General features: G+C 51.2%; 1 protein-coding gene across 3 annotated transcripts; it reads left to right on the top strand.

Annotated features, from left to right (window-relative positions):
* The first annotated feature begins 202 nt into the window (after window positions 1-202).
* LOC149861101 (SLAM family member 9-like) lies at window positions 203-20,297 on the top strand. 3 transcript variants are annotated; one of them, XM_090053582.1, is made up of 10 exons: window positions 205-315; window positions 6,043-6,378; window positions 7,044-7,298; window positions 9,069-9,098; window positions 10,559-10,663; window positions 11,348-11,383; window positions 14,240-14,292; window positions 14,788-14,877; window positions 15,618-15,719; window positions 17,319-20,297. In XM_090053582.1, the coding sequence occupies exons 1-10, from the start codon at window positions 267-269 to the stop codon at window positions 17,340-17,342; spliced, it is 1,080 nt and encodes a 359-aa protein (XP_089909708.1). In that variant the 5' UTR covers window positions 205-266; the 3' UTR covers window positions 17,343-20,297. The 3 variants fall into 3 exon arrangements, with proteins under 3 accessions (XP_089909710.1, XP_089909708.1, XP_089909709.1); XM_090053583.1 differs by lacking the exon at window positions 9,069-9,098; XM_090053584.1 differs by lacking the exons at window positions 14,240-14,292; window positions 14,788-14,877; window positions 15,618-15,719; window positions 17,319-20,297 and adding an exon at window positions 11,910-12,235 and having other exon boundaries at window positions 203-315.
* Window positions 20,298-20,955: the final 658 nt, after the last annotated feature.

Raw genomic sequence — 20,955 nt, 5'->3', positions numbered from 1 at the left:
AAACCAACGGAGCTCACCACCGAGGTCTCCAGGAGCCTTCCCGGCCACAGCCTCCTTCCTGGACCACCAAATGACAAGCTTGGCCAGCGCCAGGAGGAGGTGGACCAGAAGGTCCCAGGCCTTGGTGGGGCGACGGATGGGGTTGTGTAAACTGAAAGGTCAGGGGAGTGGGCAGAATTTGTGGGAGGGGACAAATCTATGACTATTCACGATACTGTGGTGGGAGGAAGTGAGAATTACAAGCACACAGCACGGAGCACGCAGCAATGGAGCTGTGCCGGCATTTCTGGTTTGGCTTTCTATTATGCATAGCAGGTAAGCATGGAGCTCAAGGGGATGGGAGAGGTTTTTCTTTTCAGTGTATTTTACATGGTTAATTGGCACTGATCTGGGCTGGACAACCCTGGGCAGACAGCTCAGTGTTGCCTGTATTGGATGACAAACCTCCCTTCCAGCAAGTACTTCACCTCTCCACGGAGCGGGTTTGGACTACAATGTCAATTGGCCCCACTAAGCCAAATGCATGAAATTTTGTTTGGGATGAAACAATCCCATGCACTGGGACAGGCTGGGGGCAAACTGGCTGGGTAACAACTCTGCAGAAAGGGGTCTGGGGTTGACAGTGGACAAGAAGCTGAATAGGAGCCAGCAGTGTGCCCTTGTTGCAAAGAAGACTGTGTCCTAGGCTGCATTGGTAGGAGCGTTGCCAGCAGATAAAGGGAAGTGATTCTCCCCTCTATTAGCACTGGGAAGGCAACATCTAGAGTCCCGTGTCCAGTTTTGGGCCTCCACTGCAGAAAGGATGTGGACACTTTGGAGAGACTCCAGCAGAGGGTAAGGAACATAGTTAGTGGGGCTGACGCACATGTCTTGTGAGGAGAGGCTGAGAGAACTGGGTTTAATTAGTCTGGAGAAGAGGAGACTGAGGGGGGATTTCACAGCAGCCTTCAACTCCCTGCAGGACGGTTACAAAAAGGATGGAGCTGGACTGATCTCAGTGGGGGCAGATGACAGAACAAGGAGCAATGGGCTCAAATTGCAGCAAGGAAAATTGAGGTTGGATATTAGGAAAAACTCTCACTAAGAGGATGGTGAAGCACTGGAACAGGCTACCTAGCGAGGTGGTAGCGTCCCCATCCTTGGAGGTTTTTAAGGCCCAGATAGACATATCCTTAACCAGGATTATGTAGTTGGGGCTGGGAAGGGGCATAAAGTGGTTGTGAATAAATCTGGCTGGAAATTAGCAGGGGGTTTCTCCGAGAGGAGCAGGGTTCTGGAACAGGCACATGGGCAAAAATCCAACCTGCTTTTTAATTTGGAGTTTGCCAGGGGTGTGGATTGTGCGAGGCTACAGCCAATGCCAGGACCTAGCCCAACCCTAGATTATTAATGAGAGACATCAGCTATATCCTGTGGCAGCGGATGATTGATTTTTGATTACTATGATTGACTGAGTTCATTATACAGACTGCTGTTTAAGCCATTAGGTAATTTATGCAGCATCATCCTAACAAAACTTTTGGAAATATATCCCTTGTACACCAGGCTGCTCTGATCACCTTGTGCCTAAAATATTCAGCTATTACAGAATCTGTGATCTGGGAATCTGCAGCATTGTTGGCCCTGCATCATGGACCAGGAATTGAGACAAATAGGTCACTAGATCAGGCAGGGAATTCAGTGGCAAAGCTGGCTTATGTATATGTATATGCATGTGTATGTATGTATGTATATGTGTGTGTATACACACACACACACACACACACACACACATACATACATATGTAAGCCAGGTTTTATATTTATTTAAAATATCTAGATAGATATAAATCAATATAATCAATAGATCTATCTATCTATCTATCTATCTAATTGTTTCCAGACGTTATCTGGCTGATGAGTTTTGACCATGGGAGGGGGTGGGGGAGATATTTTAGCTTTTTTAGCTTTCTGCAAGAGGGGACAAGGTTTAGGGTTTTCCCTGTTGAATTATACTGGACGGCGCGGCTGTCACAGTAACAATGAGTTTGCCGTTGTAGGGACTGCAGCTGTCTGGATAGCTTCAAATGTTGCAGGTTTCAGAGCAGAGGAAGGCTAGTATATGCGTCTGTATGCTGCCACATTTGAAGAACAATTTCACAAAAAATTCTCAGGGGAAGAACCGTGTATTAAAATAGCAACTTGTTCTTTCTGCGGAAACCCTGCCACAGCCTGTGCTCTGCCACAGCACTTATCGCAGATTGACCAGCAGGCCTGAGCCACTGCCTGTGCAGCCAGTCCAGTGGAGAGACTGTCCCTGACACCAGAGGAAGGGGGATTGGGTCTGCAGAAGGCACAGATATTATATAGTTGTCCAGTTGTACAGTGTATATATAGTTGTCCAGTTGTGTGGTGTACATGTAGTTGTACAGTTATATATTGTATACTTTCTCCCGCCTGAGCCCTTTGCTGACCCAGTCAGTCCCTAAAGGGGCACCCAGCCCTGCTGCCTGGCCAGATCTGTCCTATGACCTGGGCTGTCCATGGGCCAGTGCCCTCCTCCAAATCATTCTGGCTCCATCTTCCTAACCATACCTGGTATGGTATTAATGCTCCCATCCAAATTGTGGCCCCATGTCATACAGCCCCATGGCAGCTACTGGGGTCTATGGGAACTGAGGGGCCTTAACTGCTGCCTTAAGGGATGGAGATCCCTGAAGCCATGGACAGGCTCAGCAATGATACTATTTGAAAGCAGAGAGGGACTCAGCAGTGGTTCCAGCTGGATGCAGCCCGGGGGGTGAGCGTAGCTCCACCTGAGTCATGGATGAGGCTGTGGGTGCAACCCCCGATGGAAGCTTTGTGCAGTTCCAGAAAGTCCGATAGAAAAGGAAGAACTGTCGTCATAGCTGAAGAGGAAAGAAAACCATCGTAGTCAGGGCACGCACCCTGCCTTTCTTTTTCCTAAGAGGCTGATGCTGATGTTCTTCGGGACGCAACACTGACTGTTCACCACCCTTAGTGGTGACCACTGCTCCTTACACCCGCAAGTTATTTCTCATCTGAACAAAATTTTCCACCCCGCTTTGGGTTGTCATTCATAGGTATGAAGTGTGAAACAGGCATAACACGTGGGGGAGGGGGGCAAGTGTCAGCAGAGTAACGCTGGTGAATAAGGCATGCTAGCACATTGCCGTCACACAAACCCCAATGCCCGCAGGTATTTGGGCACCTAAACGCGTCTGAGGACAAAGGGTTGTGCTTCATCCAAGGTGGAAGTCAGGGCAGGATCAAAGCTTCCATCTCTTCCCTCTGACTCCAGTCACATCATCATTAGCATCCACTTGCCCTTAATTTGCTCCAAATGCTAGTCCAGAGGCCCTGCCATTACATGGGGAATCACTGCACCATGACATCACATCAGGGCTTGATGACATCAGCACCAACTGATGCCTGCTGTGATGGTTGAAGGCATTTATCTGCATCCCACAAGCACTAGTACTCTGCTCAGATCTCACAAAGACAACATCTACCCTGAAGACTTTAGGCTCCAAGCAGACCAGGCAAAGGAGAGTTGGTACCCAAGGGATGGAGACAAAGCCATTGCTCCAGCATTTATCGGCAAGGATGTTTCTAGGGTCTTCTTATACCTCTACAACTCTCTGGCCCATGCACTCGTGCTTTGTAGAGAAAATAGCCAGAGGAAGGACTTAGCTGTGGCCTCTATTACCCTGGGTTTTCTCACCAGGACCACTTCTCTGGTGTTTCTCCCGGGGGGGTCTCTCAGCTGTTTCAGCAGAAATGCTGAGGATTAGTTCCTGTTCCTGCTTCTCTGAAGAGAAGTTGCTCTACTCCCCTTAACAAAATAGATGCAAAGCAGGAAGGTTTCAGGCTACCTGTCAGGCTTGGTGTGAAACAGGGGAAAACCAGGCTCTGACTTCCCACCCTCTTATTTTCATATCCCTCCCTGCAAGATGCAGGGTCTAAGTTAATCTGAGATCTGATCTGAATGATCGCTCCTGCTGTGAATAACCATCAAACTCCTAAGTGCAGGTAGGGAACGAGAAGGTGAGATGGATGCAGAAGGGAGAGGGCAAGGCATGAAATAACTCTGCCTCTGATCTTAGCAAACCATTCAGGATCAGGACCATTGCACTGACATAACCAGCTGGATGGATGCTGATACTTTTATTCATAAAGCATCTTACTATGAGAATACCCCTGTGACCAGATGCTGGGAGCAATTGCTGCTGTTAACAACCATCTGTTTACAGCTTGCAGAACTGCAGAAGCTACAAGCAGCTAGAGAAGAAAAGGGTTCAGTTTCATATTTCCAGTTATGGCAGGGTTTATGACCTACATGATAAAAGCACAGGAGATCAAACATATTTGTCTTTGCTGAGAAACAGACTGTGGGTTTTCTTGTTAGTCACTCCCGTGAAAGGTTATAATCTGAAGTTTCTCATCAAAATGCGCACAGACCACAGGAAGTTTTGGACTCTTGAGTATCTCCTGTGCAGCTCTGAAGACAATTTAAGAGCTTTGCAAGGCCAACTGTGTTGCTACGTGTGTGTTGAGAACAGAGGCAACGGGTCATTCATCCTCACCAGATCTACTTGCCTCTCACATCCGGACAACTTCATGGGGATTCATCTGGAGCAGGGGCAGGGGCTGATCCCAGATTTTAAAGCAGTCAGAGTGAGGGGAGGATAAAACTGCCCAGGGCAGGTGGGGGATCAGCCATGCCAGAGCCTTGCACTACCCTCTGTCCTTGACATGCCTCCTCACCTCCCCTGACCCACCTCCAGCCCTGGCTTGTCCCACCTCTCCCACTGCTGGTGCAGCAAGGATGACAGCCATCTGCAACTTGGTACCAGCAGGGATTTGCCCAATTCAGGGGGGCTTCTCCAAGGGGCTTCTGTGGTTCCCATGTGCACAGCACAGAAGTGAACTTGGCAGACTGGGGAATCTAGCCCAGTTCCTGGCAGTGCCCAGGCTTTTACCATGCCCCAGGGATCCACAATCCCCTCCCAGGTCATCTGGAGTGCCCGAGGCTCCAGGCTTCTTGCTCTAATTGCAAAATGCCCGTTCCCATCTGGCAATATTCTCTATCCCATCCACAAGAGCACAATACAACTGCAAACTTCCCCTTTGCCTGAAGAAGGGTGTTTGTACCTGAAAGCTTGCAAAGAACAATTTTTCCAAATGTGTAGTTGGACCAATACAAGACATCACATTTCTCCAAAGGACCTTGTCTGCCTATGTTCCCATCTGAGCGCTTCGTTAGACCTTTATATATTCACCATCTGTTTCCAGATGCAATGTGAGGTGTGTCCCTGCTCGCCTACGAAGCCCTCAGCGACCAGGACAGCAGAAAATGTGCCCCAGGCTCTAAAGAGGTGTTGAGGAAGAGGGAAGCTTTTGGGGAGACAGGGGCATGGAGGGAAAGAGGTAATAGTGCATTAGGAGAGTACCTGCTCCATCTGTCCATCCGCCCTCGTTCCAGTTTGAAGGGCTGGGTCCAACTAAGTAACCCATAATGCCAGATTCTAGCATCACTTGGCAAATATTCAAGCTGCTGCTCTGACACTTCGAAGCTGCTCCCCTAAACACCCACAAACGCACCCTTTCACATCCCTCCTTGCTGCCTGCCTCCACCCTGATGCCAGTGAAACTCTCAGGCTGCTGACATCCCGTCACGGCTGCCCACACCACTGATCAAGGTCTTGCTGCCGCCTTGTGCTGCCCTGTCTCCTTGCCTCTTGTCTTGTACTTGGATTGCAAAAGCTCTGGGGCAGGGCTCTAGCAGACCGGGGGCCACAATGCTTGGCATTGCAATAATAGAAGTTAATAACCAATCCTACATTGCATCACATGTAGCACAGTAAGGAGTTGTATGTGCATGGAAGGAGGTCAGAGAGGATGCTCTGTTGCGAGCAGAAGGAATAAAATGTTGCTCATGGTCTCTGGGGCAGGTTTCACTGGGTTTGGGTTGAGGAAATGCTTTTGTCTGTGATGGGGTTGACCTCAGTCATCCTAAATGCTACTTTGTTCCTTTTCAAGGTGCAGGATGGTGGGGAGCAGGTTCAAAGGCAGCCCCAGCAGAGCTGGTCCGGACCTCAGGGGACGAGGTCACGTTTCCTCTCGAGATCCCGGCAGGGGAGACGCTGGATAACGTTGGCTGGACGATCGGCACAGGGAATCTAGCAATTGTGGCACCAGGAGCCCCCTCGGGAGTGGTTGTGTCAGACAGGCGCTACAGGGGCCGCCTGCGTGTCCTCACCGACGGCGTCTCGCTGCTCATCACGGCCCTGAGCCCGGAGGACGCGGGGTCCTACACAGCTAAAGTCCACACGGATAAAAGCCAGTTCACCCGGGTCTTCACACTGCGGGTCTACGGTGAGTGCTGGTTTTTGTTCCTTTGTTTGCTTTTTTATCTCTCTCAAAGGTAACCTGACAGTGTCAGAGTGAAACGGTCTTTGCCGGCGGAGTCTCCGTGTCTCTCTCCCCTACGGCTGAAATGCAGCAGCCTAGTTATGCTACCTGTCTGGGCGGGCCCAGGGATGGGGGGATACCCCGGCAGGGATGTGAACCCCGCTCCGCGGAGGGGCAGGACGAGCACTCGTGCTTGTGCCCGCTCCGGGAGCGGTCTCTGCCGCGCGCCCCTCAGCCGAGCGGGGCACCGGGCAGACCCGGGCTCTGAGCCTTGCAGCCGCGGCCGGAGTGAATGCGCGGTGTGCAGCGCCCTCGTCACCTCCGATCCAAGGGCTCCCGAGCGTGGATATCTCTGAGCAAGGAGTCCCGCATAGAAATCTCAGTCCTCGGGCATCTCACGCCGGACACATCCCTGCGGGGGCCTTGCACCCCCAGGGGCTCCCACAGGGCCCATCCGGCATCGCCAGGGGGCTGAGAGGCCTTGCTCCTGTCTGCTCTGTCGCCTGGTGCTCTCGGGGACGCTGCTCTCCCGGGAGTGACTCAGGGAGATGCTGGCAGGACGGCAGGGTGCTCTTTTCTTCAATTCACACCTGTATCCTCCCATTTCGGTTCCTTCCCGCTCCCTGCAGAGCGGCTGCCCCAGCCCACGATTCACTGCGATGCCCAGAGCTGTGCGAATGGGCTCTGTAACACCACCCTCAGCTGCACCGTCCCCAGCAGCAACGTGAACTACAGCTGGAGCCCCCCACAGCCCCACAGTACGACCCCTCAAGGATCCACAGCGGTCATCTCTCATCCAGATCCTCTGATAAATGTCACGTGCACAGCGCACAACCCTGCCAGCAACAACTCCACGACGGCCTCGGTCAAGGCCCTTTGTGCAGGTATATCAGACTTCTTTTTTCTTTTTTAAAGTGCAGGACATCCACAGAAGCACCCACAAAGTCAAAAGCCCAATCTCCAAGCTGCCATGCTCAGATCTTCCCAGGCAATAGCAGAGTCAGGCCCATAATAACATCAGTTATCACTAAGGAGGCAATGGAAATGTTTCCCTAAGAGCTCACTATTATCCTAAGAAGCTAACTTGGTAGCAGCTTCTTTAACAGGGACTAAACAAGCAGACAGACTTCTTTACACCTTGAGGAAGCAGGAGGTTCAATGTATGCCCATGATTCAAATGTTCAGGCCTCAGGACTTGATTGGACCCAGGGGCCAAGGCTGGACTTGCAGAGAAGCAGCTGGAGCTCAAGTCTGGCCCTTCCTCATTCTGACTGGGTTGCAAAGGTCGTGTTTCTCAAGGTGTCTGGCACCGCTGGCCTGGAGTTTTCAATCAAAATCAACCTGGCCAAAAATGCAGTTTCTGCAAAATTGAAGGTTTATGATAGATCTGGGGGTTTTCTGTGATGATTCATTTTTTATTGGGGGAAACCCAGATGGGGTGTTAAATCAGCCTGATGTCAAAGTGCAACTGGGCACTATGATATCTTGTGAGGTCACAGCTGGAAAGCTTCATATGACCTGTTCTCCTGTATGACCTGGATCACTTCTCCTATAATGCACTGCTGATGGACCCGACTGATGCATTATGGGAGTAACACAGCTGGGGTGCATCATAGCAAGTGACCTTCAAATAGGGAGCTGACTTCACTGTGAGTACAGAGGGCTTGAGGCCCTGGGACTGCAACCCCCGGGGGCATTTCAGCACCCATGGGCAGATGCAATTTAGTGTCCAAGGCACCACAATTCGTGCTTCAGGGCAAGTCAGGAGATTCCCTTTGGATCCAAAAAACATCAACACTGCTCCATCACAGAATGCAACTTTCTTTGGGTGCCGTGAGGTTTGGGCATGGCGGCCTTTCATCCAGCTGTGGGATGAAAGCAAACAGATTTCCTGCCTGAGGGGCATTCTTCTCTTTGCTGGCTATTAACACTTCAAGCTTTTCCAGAACCAGGCATTGCATGGCTCTCCTCCCTCCTCTGCCTCCGCCCAGAGCATGTAAATCAATTAACCCAAGCTTTGGCCCACAGAATCTACCATCATGCAGAAAAACCTCGGTCTTGGGTTTGGAGGGGCTGTAAGCTGGCTTGGTTCATCCTTTTGGCGCTACAGATTGGACCCGGGGCCGTTTATGCAAGACTGGAAAGCAGACAGCCCTCTGTGCCCTACCCAAAGCTCACAGTGAGAGTGGGTAGCAAAAGCACCAGGGTGCATACCTCTGCTGGGGCACAGATGGGTGGGTGGAAATGCAGATGGACACAGTAGCATAGGGAAAGCTTTGCTCACACCCTGGCCCAGGCTGAGACCTGGGTGCCAATCACATGGGGGTAACTGCAATGGAGACTGTTTGCAAATGAAGCAAAGAGTCACCAAGGCTGGAGATCGAGGCTCCAGCAAGAGGAGATGGTGCCTGGCAGTGCTCTCTCCCCACCGCAGGAGGAAGAGCCAGCCACAGGCTTCCCCTCCTTTACTCGGAACCAGGGGGGAACAAACTGACTGCCATCAGTTCTCTTCCTCTGCCTGTTTCTCTATTTTGGTGTGGAAGTGTGGGTGGGGGAGTCACATGGACCCATTTACGGAACAGCCCCCTTGCAGAAACACTCACTCCATTATCCCTGTTCTTTCCCCATGTCTCCCTTTACCATACGAACGACAGAAAATTCCACGAGCTCCACACAAACTACTGGTGAGCTACCATCTCATTTGCTTTCAATTGTCTCTTGCTCTCTCAATGGTCCGGATCCAAGTATTATCAACTCTCATAATATCAGCACACTATGTAGAGTGCCACCCGCAGCCCAAGCCCTCGACAGCCTGGACTTAAGCAAGAATCCCACCTGAAATCAGCTCCCAGCCCCTGGGGCTGTGGATAAAAGCTTACAAACGTGACCATTAAAGAGCTTAAGACTCTGATGGCAGAAGAAAATAGACCCTTCTTATTCACACCACATGGTACCTGGATATTTGGGTTGGTAATACAAAAGGGCCTAATTCTGGCATGCATAAAATAGCTTCACTGACTTTAGTGCTGACTGTCCTGATTTCCAACAGCTGGGGATGAAATCAAGTACAAAGGAAGAAAACCCTTTGATCCACTAGAAAATATAATGGCTAAGACAGAAACCTTGTTATATAAAGGGAAAAATGATTCCAGCTATTGGCGTGATCCACTACAGAGCCAGAGCACTGAAAGGCCTGGGAGTAGCATAAAGTATAGGGACGTGATCCTGGGGGGGGATGACCTGCATTGCTGCACTGACTCCTTGCTCATGTCTGCAAAGCTCAGAACGAAGTACCCCCAGCGCTGTGTGCTTTCCCCATCACTGCTCACCCTAAGCCCACTAACACCTGCATGACACCAGTATGTTCAAACATGCATTGGCCCCAACAGTCAGAGGTTCAAATTATGGCGTTAAACTTGTTCATCCAATAAAGGCACTTTTGGTTGGCTCTTACTTGGCAGGGGAAACACCATGTATCTGGGTCAAGAAGGCAGTTTTCCTTAAGCGTTCCCAGGGATAACTGTTCATCTGGCATAGTTTAGTACTCACTGAGGTGTTGGGGCTTAATGCCCACTTTATGGAAATGGGAGGCGCCTCCCTAGCTTGCTCCTTCAGCCATATGGCTGAGGGCAGGCGAAACTTGGGGGCATCTGAACCCCAAGCCTCCAGGCTTGGGCCTGCACATAGGATGCCTGCCAAAAGGCATTAGAAATATCTGAAGCCCCTGCTGGGGGGTGGAGGATGTTTGCTGGTTGTAGGGCCACTTATGGTTCTGAACTGACCCAAAGGTTTGGACTTTATTTGGCTGATTTGGCTTGGAACAGGAAACATTTCTTTAAAAAAAAAAGTTTGTGCAATAAAGGCGAGCTTTCCCTTCAGCTAACCATGCCCTGTCCACTAACGATGGAAGTGCACATGGCATTTGTAGACCTCTCCAGCCCCGTGACTCAGCCACCGGCCGCTTGGGTCTCTGTAGGCAGGGGAAGGGATTCTGCAGGTTACTGATGGCTCCCGGGGACAGGGTGTCGAAAGCCAGCTTGCAGCCCCACCGCTATCCTGCTTGGGGGCTGGGGAATGTGCTTTTCTGCTGCAGATCAGGACCATTTTCTTCTGTGTCGCTGAACTACGGGTTTTCTGTTTTAAGAGAGTTCGTCTTCCATCGCTGGCACTGTCTGGTTATCAATCTTTGCAATTGCTGCTGTCATCCTAGTGATCGGCGGTCTCATATGGTACAGGAGGAAGAAGAAAGGTAAGGAACTACCCAGGTGCGGTGCAGGTGGTTAGCACGAGTGCCCATGACTGCGCAGACTTGTTAACAAAGGGCAAGCCCTTGCCCCTGGGGCCTTGCTGGGCTGCCTTGTCACTGCAAAGGCCCAGCGCTCCAGCAGGGCTTGTGACCAAGCAATGCCGCTGCTATGCTTGCAAAGGGCAGCAGCATCCTATGTGGCCCCCCTCCACTCACCAGCAGCAGACAAGACATTTCAGCCAGAGCCCCAACCCCGCTGCCCCTTTGCTCCCATGTGGGGAGGCTCGTTCTGCTGGTCCTAGAGCGAAGCACGGGGATGAAGGAACTGTTTGCATCTCCTTTAGGACCAGAAGCAAAAGCCCAGGACACCAAGAGCCAGGCTAGTAAGTCCTGGGCTGGGCTTTGCAATCCCAGAAGAGACTGCTGCTGATCTCCAGTGCCTTTCAGCATTGGTCTAAGTTATCCTTGAGCAGAATAGCTGCAGCTGGGCCTCTTCCACTTCCCTTATTGCCACCCACATCTTCCCCTTTAGCTCAAGGTTGGGGGGGAGGGGAGGGGAGGGTGACTAGGCAAGGGGTAGTGCAGGGTGGAATTGAAGATGGTCCCGAATATCTGACCCTGAAGAAAGGTGGCTTCGCTTTGGGCTGTCTGTGCTCTAACTAACCTCTGCCTTTTCTTTCCATCTAGCTGAATGTCTGACCTTGGAAGCGGGGAATGAAAAAGGTAAGATTATATCCCTCTTCCCCTTGCCCCGCCCAAAACCCTCTCCATGGACCCTTCTCCTCCCCAACCCCGCCCCCCCCCAACCACACACACAGCATGTTTTACTGTCAAAATCTAATGTTCAAGCCCTTGTCCCTGTGCAAATTTGGAAGAAACAGAGTCTGAGGCTGGACGGGAGTGTTGTGGCCCTCTAGCCTTACCAGCTGCCGTTGCAGTAGCCCCCACAGCTCCAGTCAAGGTCGGGCAGTGTCAGGTGCTGCACAAACTTCCACCCAGGGAACCGTGCCCAGCAACTCCCTGCTTGGGCACAGCTGGAGCCAGCAGCTCAGCCTTGTCCCATGAGCTATAACAGGCTTGGAGCATCTTGTAGATGAAAAATGCTCTCAGTGCTTGAAGGTTTCTCGTTCCAGGGTGCATTTGCTTCTGTGTGGAGATGACACTGCCCCCATCAGCTCCCCCATGTCAGCTGGCACCCACTGGCTGTGCCCCCTTGCAACTCTTCTTATTCTGCTTTGCCCCACCCAAGGCCTGGAGACTCCCTGCTTTCCCTGCCAGGCACTCCTCCCCACCGACAGCCCTCAGCTCCAACCTCCCAGCTTTCACCAGACACACAGAGGCCTGAAGAGTGAGCTGTGGGGCCTAAGCTACCAGCCCTGCTCAGTGCTAGAGAGATGAATGCAAAAGCTGTGGCCAGGCCAGGAAGGCAGGGCCCTGAGCTAACACCCAGGTGGAGCTGGTTATGAAGCAGGTGCTGTTCTGTTTCTGCAAAACCGCACAGCTCAGCGGACAACCTGCCTGCACAGGAGACTGCAGCATGTTGCACAGCATCCTCCCACCAAGGCTCTTCATCTCTTCTTGCTTTCTATTTTTTTTCCATCTGGTATAAAAGGCACCAACTGAAAAGAGACAGCTCTCACGGACAAAAAAAAAAAGCCGTCAGAGGACAGGACTGGGAAGCCACAAGGAGTTTACAGACAGCAAAGGGACTAGGGAGAGGGGTTTTGGGTTTTTTTCCCCCCTCCTGACTAAAGGGAAAGACTGGAGAGATGCAACGGAGATTTACACAGCAGGCTTGTTCCATGCACAATGACTTACTGGAAACCAAGGGTGGGTTTCGTGGAGCCACGGAAGAATCAGAACCACTCGGCTTGCACCAGGAACAAGTGTTTTCATGAGGCTGCTTCTGAAGACAAGAGCAAAGCTGACCCCTTCGCCTCGGTCTTGCAAGGCAGAAGGGGAGGCATGGAGCATCAGAGGAAACATAGCTGCTTCACACATGTGGCTCCCACTTTGGAGAAGCCTCTGGGTCAGACACCTGCTATCAGCAGGGGCCAAGTGGGCAGTTTTCCAATTTCCAGCCATTCTGGACACAATCCCTTGTCCTAGAGGGGCAGGACATTGGCAGTGCCCTTGTTCCCTGTTATACCTGGAGCAAGATGATGTTCCTGGCACTGCGCAGGGTAATTGTGCTTGTTCATGGTATTTTTAAGAATAGATGAGAGGAGACAAAGCTTTGTCTAGGGCGGTTTAGACGGGGCTGATTCTGAGTTAGACTAGACGTGAGTTCCTGAGGGTCTGGCTAGTCTGATTCTTCCCTGATTCCACGAGCATCTGAGAAGCTAAATGGACGAAGAGCAGAGCAAGGAAGAAACTGTTGCCGCATTTTTAACCCACTATGCATTATCAGGCTGTCTCTGTAGATAATAAAATGTATATCTTGTTTCCTCTTCCACACCCTTTTTAAACCAAGTCTTGTAGTTGGGCACCAAACAAAACTGACATTTCCTACAATAAAAAGCTGCTTTCATGCACAGTTGACTTGGGTTATTCGAATAGGTGAAAATAGCCAGAACTCCTGAGCAGGTGATCTCTTTTATTAGACTAACTAGATAGTTGCAAAAACTAAGTATATATATTTGCAAGCTTTTGGGCTCATGCACCCTTCCTCAGGCATAGGAGAATGCAAGGACTGTAAAATTTCTCCCAGGCAGAAGTGTGCATGTGCCCAAGAGCTTGCAAATAAAAAAATTGTTTTGCAACTATCTATTTGCAGGCTTTTGAGCACATGTGCCCTTCCACCTGGAAGAGAAATTTTACAATCTTTGCACTCCCCTATGCCTGAGGAAGGGTGCATGTCCCTGAAAGCTTGCAAATAAAAACATTTTTTTTGCAATATCTAATTGGTCTAATAAAAGATATCACCTCCCCAAGAGTTTTGATTACTTTTGCCTGCAGACCAGCATGTATCCTTGAATAGATGAAGGCTTTCAGTGTGAACTACAGCCAGTTGACCCAGGCTAGCTACACCCCAGGCATTTCTTCCCCCACTACTGTCATTCAGCTACCTCAGAGGGGGGATGTGGCTGCTACTCGCAACTGCAGAGCAGCCCAGAAGGAAGACCGCACCCAGGGGAAACTGTGTTCCCATCTGCGTGGCCAGCCCCACAACCGTTTTCACAGCACAACTGTTTAGGGCCGAAAGTGAGAGAGAAAAGATAAAAGCCCTTAGATGTCAAACTGAAAATGCAAAGAAAAATGAAGGAGGCAGACGCTGGGGTCAAGACCTAGCCAGGTCACGCATGAGCGTGAAAACTGCTGCTCACGTGTGCTGTGTCACGTGGCCATGCAGGAACGCATGCGCAGTGCAGCAGGTATTGGAGCAAAACAGTTACCTGTGGTGAGGCACACTTCCTCTCCTCACTTCCACCCCCAGCCCGACTGCAAGAGCTGGTGGGCAGAGCTGGGCCCAGGGAGGACAGCAAATCCAACCCACGCAAGGAAGCTAGTGCCCCTTCCCTTGCACCCACCTGCAGCAGAGCCTGCTCCACTCATACTTTGCTTTCTTTCTCTTTGCAGAGGAAGAGCGTCAAAACTCCACGCTGTATGCTCAAGTCGGCTTTCAACCTTCGGTGAGTCTTTGCAGGGGAATCAAGACCAGGCGAACAGGTTGGGGAGACACAGCCGGAGCAATGGCAAGGATGGGCTGATGCCAGCCATGAACCTGGGTGGAGATGCCAGCCACGCCAGAGCTTTCCCTGGTGGTGGCAGCCTCGGGGAAGCTTTCATGAGCTCCTTTTTGGAAAATTCCTGGGCAGAGCAGCAGGTAGCCCTTGGCCCCAGCGATGGAAAAGCCTGGGGCTCTTGAACATGATGTCATGTTTTGCTACCACCCTGCTTTCCCATTGCAAAGGGCCCAAGCTAACAGAACCAGGCCTCTACCTGAGCTGCATGGGGTCTCGCACCCAGCATCCACCCCGGCACCCTGGCCAGCCTTCCCCCAGGCCTTGGCCTCCTTCATTAGTACCATGGCCCATCCCATCCTCAATCCTGTGCTGCAAACTTCCCCAAAGATCATCATTAATGGGTGTTTTGGCTGGGGTGGGGGGATTCTGGTTCTTCTTTAGGCTCCCAAGAAGCCAGAAAGGTCACCAGGGAATGGCGCTGTGCACGAGAACCCCAGGACCATCTATGCCACTGTCCAACACCAGAGCCAGGTAGGACCCAAGCCCTTGGGCTGCATATGTATCTGATCCATGCCTCCTTCTCCAGACTGGTGGGGGTAAACTCAGAATTGGGGGAGGACGGGATTGCTGATTTGGGAGGGAATAACAATTAACCGGGCAGCGCTGTGACCGCAGCCACTGGTTCTTCAACACGGCAGGCCAGCTCCATGCCAAGAGCATCAAGGAGACTGCAAAGGGCAGAGCATCAGCCCCACAGAGCAAATCTGGGCACCCCAGGGCCTGGGACAGCATGCCTACAGCACAGCTGTGCCCTCTACCAGGGGTCCAGGGGCAACTGCACCACCCAGGAACGGCACCCCAGCATGCACAGACACACACACAGACGCACGCACTGGGAGGGTCTGCCAAGGAGCTAGCATATTCCCTCCATCCTACCAGATCACTAAACAAGGGTCAGGCTTCCCTTGCATTCATGGGTGGCCAAATCCTCTTGGCCCGAGGTGCGCAGCCAGTGGGGAGGAGGCCACCAGCTCCACAGGAGAGTACGGCATGCAAAGTGGCAGGGGATGACCCCAGCTCCTTGCATGTGAAAGCACCCACTCCTTTTCCTGACCTGGGAAGCAGGGAGGCAGCAATGACTAGACTAGGGTGACATCCTAGCCCTAGCAACAGCAACTTTGGTGAGGACCGGAGAACTTGAGAGAGCCATGCGCCCTCCTCCAGGCTGCTCAGTGCCATGGCTCCTGACTGCCCCACTCCTTTCCCTGCAGGCTGCCATGCAGACAGACGATGAGAAGATGTGCAAGGAAACCACAATGTCCCCGCATCAAAATCAGAAGCACGTGGACAGCGCCAAAGAAATGCCCCCCGGGGTGAGAGGCGTTTGCATCTCATTATGGCCTTGCACACTCCAAGAACAGCAACCCTGTGGCGTGCTTGAGCCAGCAAGGCCCTGGGAGGAGAGTGCAGGGGAGGCGGGGGCTGGACGTGGAAGTGCCCTGATGTCGGAAAATCCAGGCCCCACGTTTCATGGAAACAAGCTGGGTTTCAAGTCATGGCTAGGATAACCCTTGAGACCCAGGGGCCAGCTCACATGCATGACAATGTCTCATGGAGCAGCAGATAGCTTGTGGGATCTGCTCATTTTCCCACTTCCCCAACCCACTGGAGCATGGGGCAATTCTTTATCTCACAGGGCTCTTTTTCCTGCGTGCAAATCAGCCACCAACATGCACAATGTCGGAAGTGGCCTGTTAGACCATGAATTATTAGACAGCAAAGCCAGGGCTTGCCTGTCTCTCAGCAGGAAGCACTTGGGTTATGTCTGCACAGCCGATGGAAAGGCTGAACGTAGCACATGCCAGCCCCCATAGCAGCAGTGATAAAGATGTGGCAACACAGAGCTTAGCCTATAGGAGGAACTAAAATCCAGACCCCTGCCCTCATGCCTTCTCTGTGCCAGCTAGGATACACTACAAATCACCTGCACTTGGCAGTGCAGGAGACCCCCAGTTGCAAGTCAGTCTGCCTGGCAGTGACAGAAGTCAATTTTTAGGTGCACTGGAAACCCAGATTCAGCATGGTAGAGGCAATATCTTTTCTTAGACCAGCTAGACAGTTGCAAAGAAAACTTACTTTATTTGCAAGTTTTCAAGCATACATGCCTTTCCTCAGGCACAGGAGAATGCAAAGATTGTAACATTTCTCCCAGGTAGAAATGAAAATTGGTATTGTACAGGAGAGCTGGAGGGTGGTGAAAATTTTCCTGGCTGGAAAAGTTCATTTTATGCAAAATAGGCTTGCATACAAGTTGGAGCAGTCTATTCACCTCAGAGGTGTCTGATGGCAAGCAGGATGTTGAATGGTACTTCTTTCCACCACCCTCCAGCTCTCCTGTACAATATCAATTTTCATTTCTACCTGGGAGAAAACGTTACAATCTTTGCAGTCTCCTATGCCTGAGGAAGGGCACATGTGCCTGAAAGCTTGCAAATAAAGCAAAACTTCGTTTGCAACTGTCTTGTTGGTCTAAGAAACAATATTAGTTCTGCCACACTGGCTGCTTGTACTTTTAGACCAATGCAGCTACAACCTTTATCTCTGAAAACCCAGAGACCTTCTCCTTCTCTCTGAGGCCTTCAAGTCACAGGGTCAATGACTCTCACATTTCGGGGGAGCTCAAAGTAGTGCTGGCCAATGAAACAGCTGGAGATTGCCAGAGCTTGGCTGTCCTGACACATCCCTACATATTCTTTCCACTCCTCTGCTTTTGTTGGGCGGCAGACCCTAGGCTGGTATTATGTCCTACAAAGCCTGGCATATGATGGCTTTGATACCTAGTGCAGCATAGGCATGTCAAAGTTGTGGGTCCCCTTTGGGGCAATGAGTGGGCAGACCAGCACCACCCTTCACTTTTTGATGCGTCTTTGCCGACATTAATATTTCTGCTCTTGGGGTTTCTTTCCCTGCAGACGCAAACCCTCCCAATGCTGTAATAGCTCTGTCTGGACACGCAAGAGCATACCAGAACAAGAAAGCCTGCATACCAGCCGGGGAACCGGATACGTGCAACAATGATGCAACAATGAACAAGGCCAGCAATACACACCACCCTTGCACCACGGTATCAAGACTCATTTGCACCTCCATCATTTAACATTTGCTAAATGCAAGCCACCTTTCACAAGAAGCCATCTTTATGCCCAAAATTCATCTCCAGCTACATGCCTGATCTACCTCAAATCAATAGAGATGTTTAGGAAACCCATCCAGAACTTCACAGGATCCGTTTTGCCTTCCTGTGACCTTTGTATGAAAAAAAAAAAAATGGTTACACAGCTTTTACTCAGGTGTCCCATGTTACCGTCACTGAGCGGAGAGCAGGCCTGGGAAGGGAAGGTGTAGGATGGTCCGGATGGAAGCAGATGAAATCTTCCCGGGTTTGTATTCTCCGACTGTCGCCAGAAGAGGGACCGTTACTGGGGCAGAGAGACTGAAGGAATGAGAAAAAAGATGTGTGGAGGAAAGACAATATTCCTCCATGCAAGCCACAAAAGCCATGTGCGACAGCAGTACAATGGACAAGAGGTACAGGAGGACTCTGCTCTTCTTTATGGAGACTTTTTAAAATTTGTATTAATTTGTTGATAAATCTGGCTGCTGGGAAGAAACCCTTAGCAGATGCCAGTGGAAGTAAAGCAGGAAAAATGTTTTGAGATCCTGGTTTCAAGCTCTGAGATGCAGGGCAGGATGGATGCGAGACATGTCAGCAGGCCCTTCTCACCCAGGAGAGCTCCAGCTGACATGCGGCCTCATCTTCCCTTGCACACAGTTGGCAAGCCACTACCAGGAGCACAACCTGGTGCCCGTGTGTGGTAGTTTTGCTGCCATGTTATCTGCACCCCCAGTGCCGTATCACTCGAGCTGTGGCTCAGGCCCCCATGACTTGTTATACCAGCCCCTGATCCCTGCACAGACTCTGCGTGCCAGCTGCCCGCATACCCAGAAACCAGCTTGCTGCATCCAGCACTCAGGAAGAAGCCGTGAGCATCAGTGGTCACAGAAGTGGGGCTGGAAGGGAACTCCAGAGGTCACATCTAGTCCAACCCTCTGATTGAGGCAGGATCAGGCTTGTCCAAACCATCCCAGACAACCATAATGTCAAATGAACATAAGACTGCCCTCAACCCTGGCACAAACAGACCTAACACCCGAACGTGCCACAGGTAAAGCAGGGGGATCGCAGCAGCCAACGTCTTGCCAGTATATGCTCAAGGGGTCCCAGGTAGAGTCCAGAGGAAGGCAAAACCCCTCAGTCTGACCAGGGAGTCGGATTCCTTCCTGACCCCAAATATGGTGTGGGTCTGACCCTGAGTAGAGGGGCAAGACCTTTAGCCAGGACCCTCCAGCTTTGCTTCTAGCAGGATTATTGGCACAGCCCAGTTGAAGTTCCCAGCCTTAGCAGTAGCCAACACCCAATGCCTCTGGGGTGGCTTAAGAAACACCCTGACACATATAGCAGAAGAAGGAAGGAGGTGGGATGGGACCACCCAGCAAAGCCCAGAAACCTGGGAAATACCCATGGTACAAATAGGCCGAGAACATCCCCAGCTGTGCAATGTCTGCTTGAACACCTCCAGTGATGCAGAGTCCACCCCTTCCCTAGGTGTCTCTTCTAGCAGTGAAGAAGTTTCCAGCTATCCCATCTAACCCCACCTTGCTGCAGTTTCAAGCCATTAGCTTATGTCATCTCTGCAACCAGAGAGAAAAAGCTGCTTTCCCTCTTCTCTATAGCACCCCTTCAAGTACTTGAAGACTGGTATCAGGTCCCTTCTTAAGTGCCTTTCCAGCAGCTGAATCTGCCTAGCACCTTTGGCCTCTCCTTATATGATTTATCTTCCAAGGCCTTGATCATTTTGATCATCTTTGTTGCTGCCTCTGGACTCTCTCAAACTTTGCCACGTCCTTTTTAAAATGCAGTGCCCTGAACTGCACGCCGAACATGAATGAGGCTGGGTAGAGAGACACTATCACCTCCTGCGAATTGTACCGAATCCTTCTATTGATGGAGCCCAAAACCCCATTTGCCTTTTGTGCAGCTGCATCGTACTGCAGACTCATATTGAGCCTGTGGTCTACCAAGACTCTCAAGTCCTTTTCCCTTGAGCTGGCATCCAGCCCAGTGTCCATTTTGCATCTGTGTTTTCAATTACTCGCCCAGAGATGCAGCCCCTTCATTTGTCCACATTGAACTCCATCTGGTCAGCTCTAGCTTAGCTTTCCTATCGGTTGAGAGCCTTCTGAATTGCACTCAAATCCTCCACCGTGTTCACCATCCTCCCCAGTTTCATGCTGTCTGCAGACTTGAAGCTTTCTATGCCACCATCCAAATCATTAATAAACACACTGAATGACACTGTGGTCAGGACACAGGTCCCAGCTCTTTCATCAACAGATGCTAGGGTCCTTGCACTTAACCTGTTTCCCCTCCCAGACCCCTGCCCTTGATTGCTGCCTCTGTCCAAGCTGGTCATTTGTAGATTTCATAGACATCAGGGCTGGAAGGGACCTCGGGAGATCATCGAGTCCAGCCCCCTGCCCAAAGGGCAGGAAGTCAGCTGGGGTCATAGGATCCCAGCAAGAGAAGCATCCAATTTACTCTTGAAGGTGTTCAATGTAGGTGCTTGAACTACCTCTGCTGGCAGACTGTTCCAGACCTTGGGGGCTCGGACAGTAAAGAAATTCTTCCTTATGTCCAGCCTGAAACGGTCTTGCAGGAGTTTGTGACCGTTCGACCTCGTCATCCCTTGGGGCGCTCTGGTGAACAAACGTTCCCCTAGATCATGGTGGTCACCCTGATAAACTTACAGGTGGCCATCAGATCACCCCTGAGCCTACGCTTTTCCAGGCTAAAGAGTCCCATGTCTCTCAGCCTGTCATTGTAAGATCTGTTTTCCTGACCTCTGATCATGCGCGTGGCTCTCCTCTGGACTCTCTCAAGCTTCTCCACATCCTTTTTGAATTGTGGAGCCCAAAACTGGACGCAGTACTCCAGCTGCGGCCTCACCAAGGCCGAGTACAAGGGGAGAATGACGTCCCGGGATTCGCTCGAGAAGCATCTATGGATGCAAGCCAGCGTTTCGGTTGCTTTACTAGCCGCAGCATCACACTGCAGGCTCATGTTCATCTTGTGGTCAATAATGACCCCCAAGTCTCTTTCTTCCATAGTGCTAGCCAGTGTAGTACTGCCGAGCCTATAAGGATGCTGCAGGTTTTTCTTCCCAAGGTGGAGAACCTAGCATTTTTTCAGTGTTAAACACCATCAGGTTCTCGTCTGCCCATTTGCTGAGCTTGTCCAGGTCAGCCTGGATTGCCCTCCTGTCTTCAGGCGTGGATGCTTTGCCCCAAAGTTTGGTGTCATCGGCGAACTGGCCAGTCTGCTCCTGACTCCAATGTCCACATCATTAATGAAGATGTTGAACAATATGGGTCCAAGGACAGAGCCTTGGGGGACCCCACTGGTCACAGGGCACCACGATGAGTGACTGCCATCAATTACTACCCTCTGAGTCTGACCACGGAGCCAATTTCCCAGCCAGCGGATCATGG

The sequence above is a fragment of the Crocodylus siamensis genome, chromosome 6 (genome assembly GCF_052110815.1).
Source record: "Crocodylus siamensis isolate JL-2025a chromosome 6, ASM5211081v1, whole genome shotgun sequence".
NCBI lineage: Eukaryota > Metazoa > Chordata > Crocodylia > Crocodylidae > Crocodylus > Crocodylus siamensis.
The sequence above is the reverse complement of the archived record's forward strand: the minus strand, read 5'-3'. Positions and strand labels throughout refer to the sequence as shown.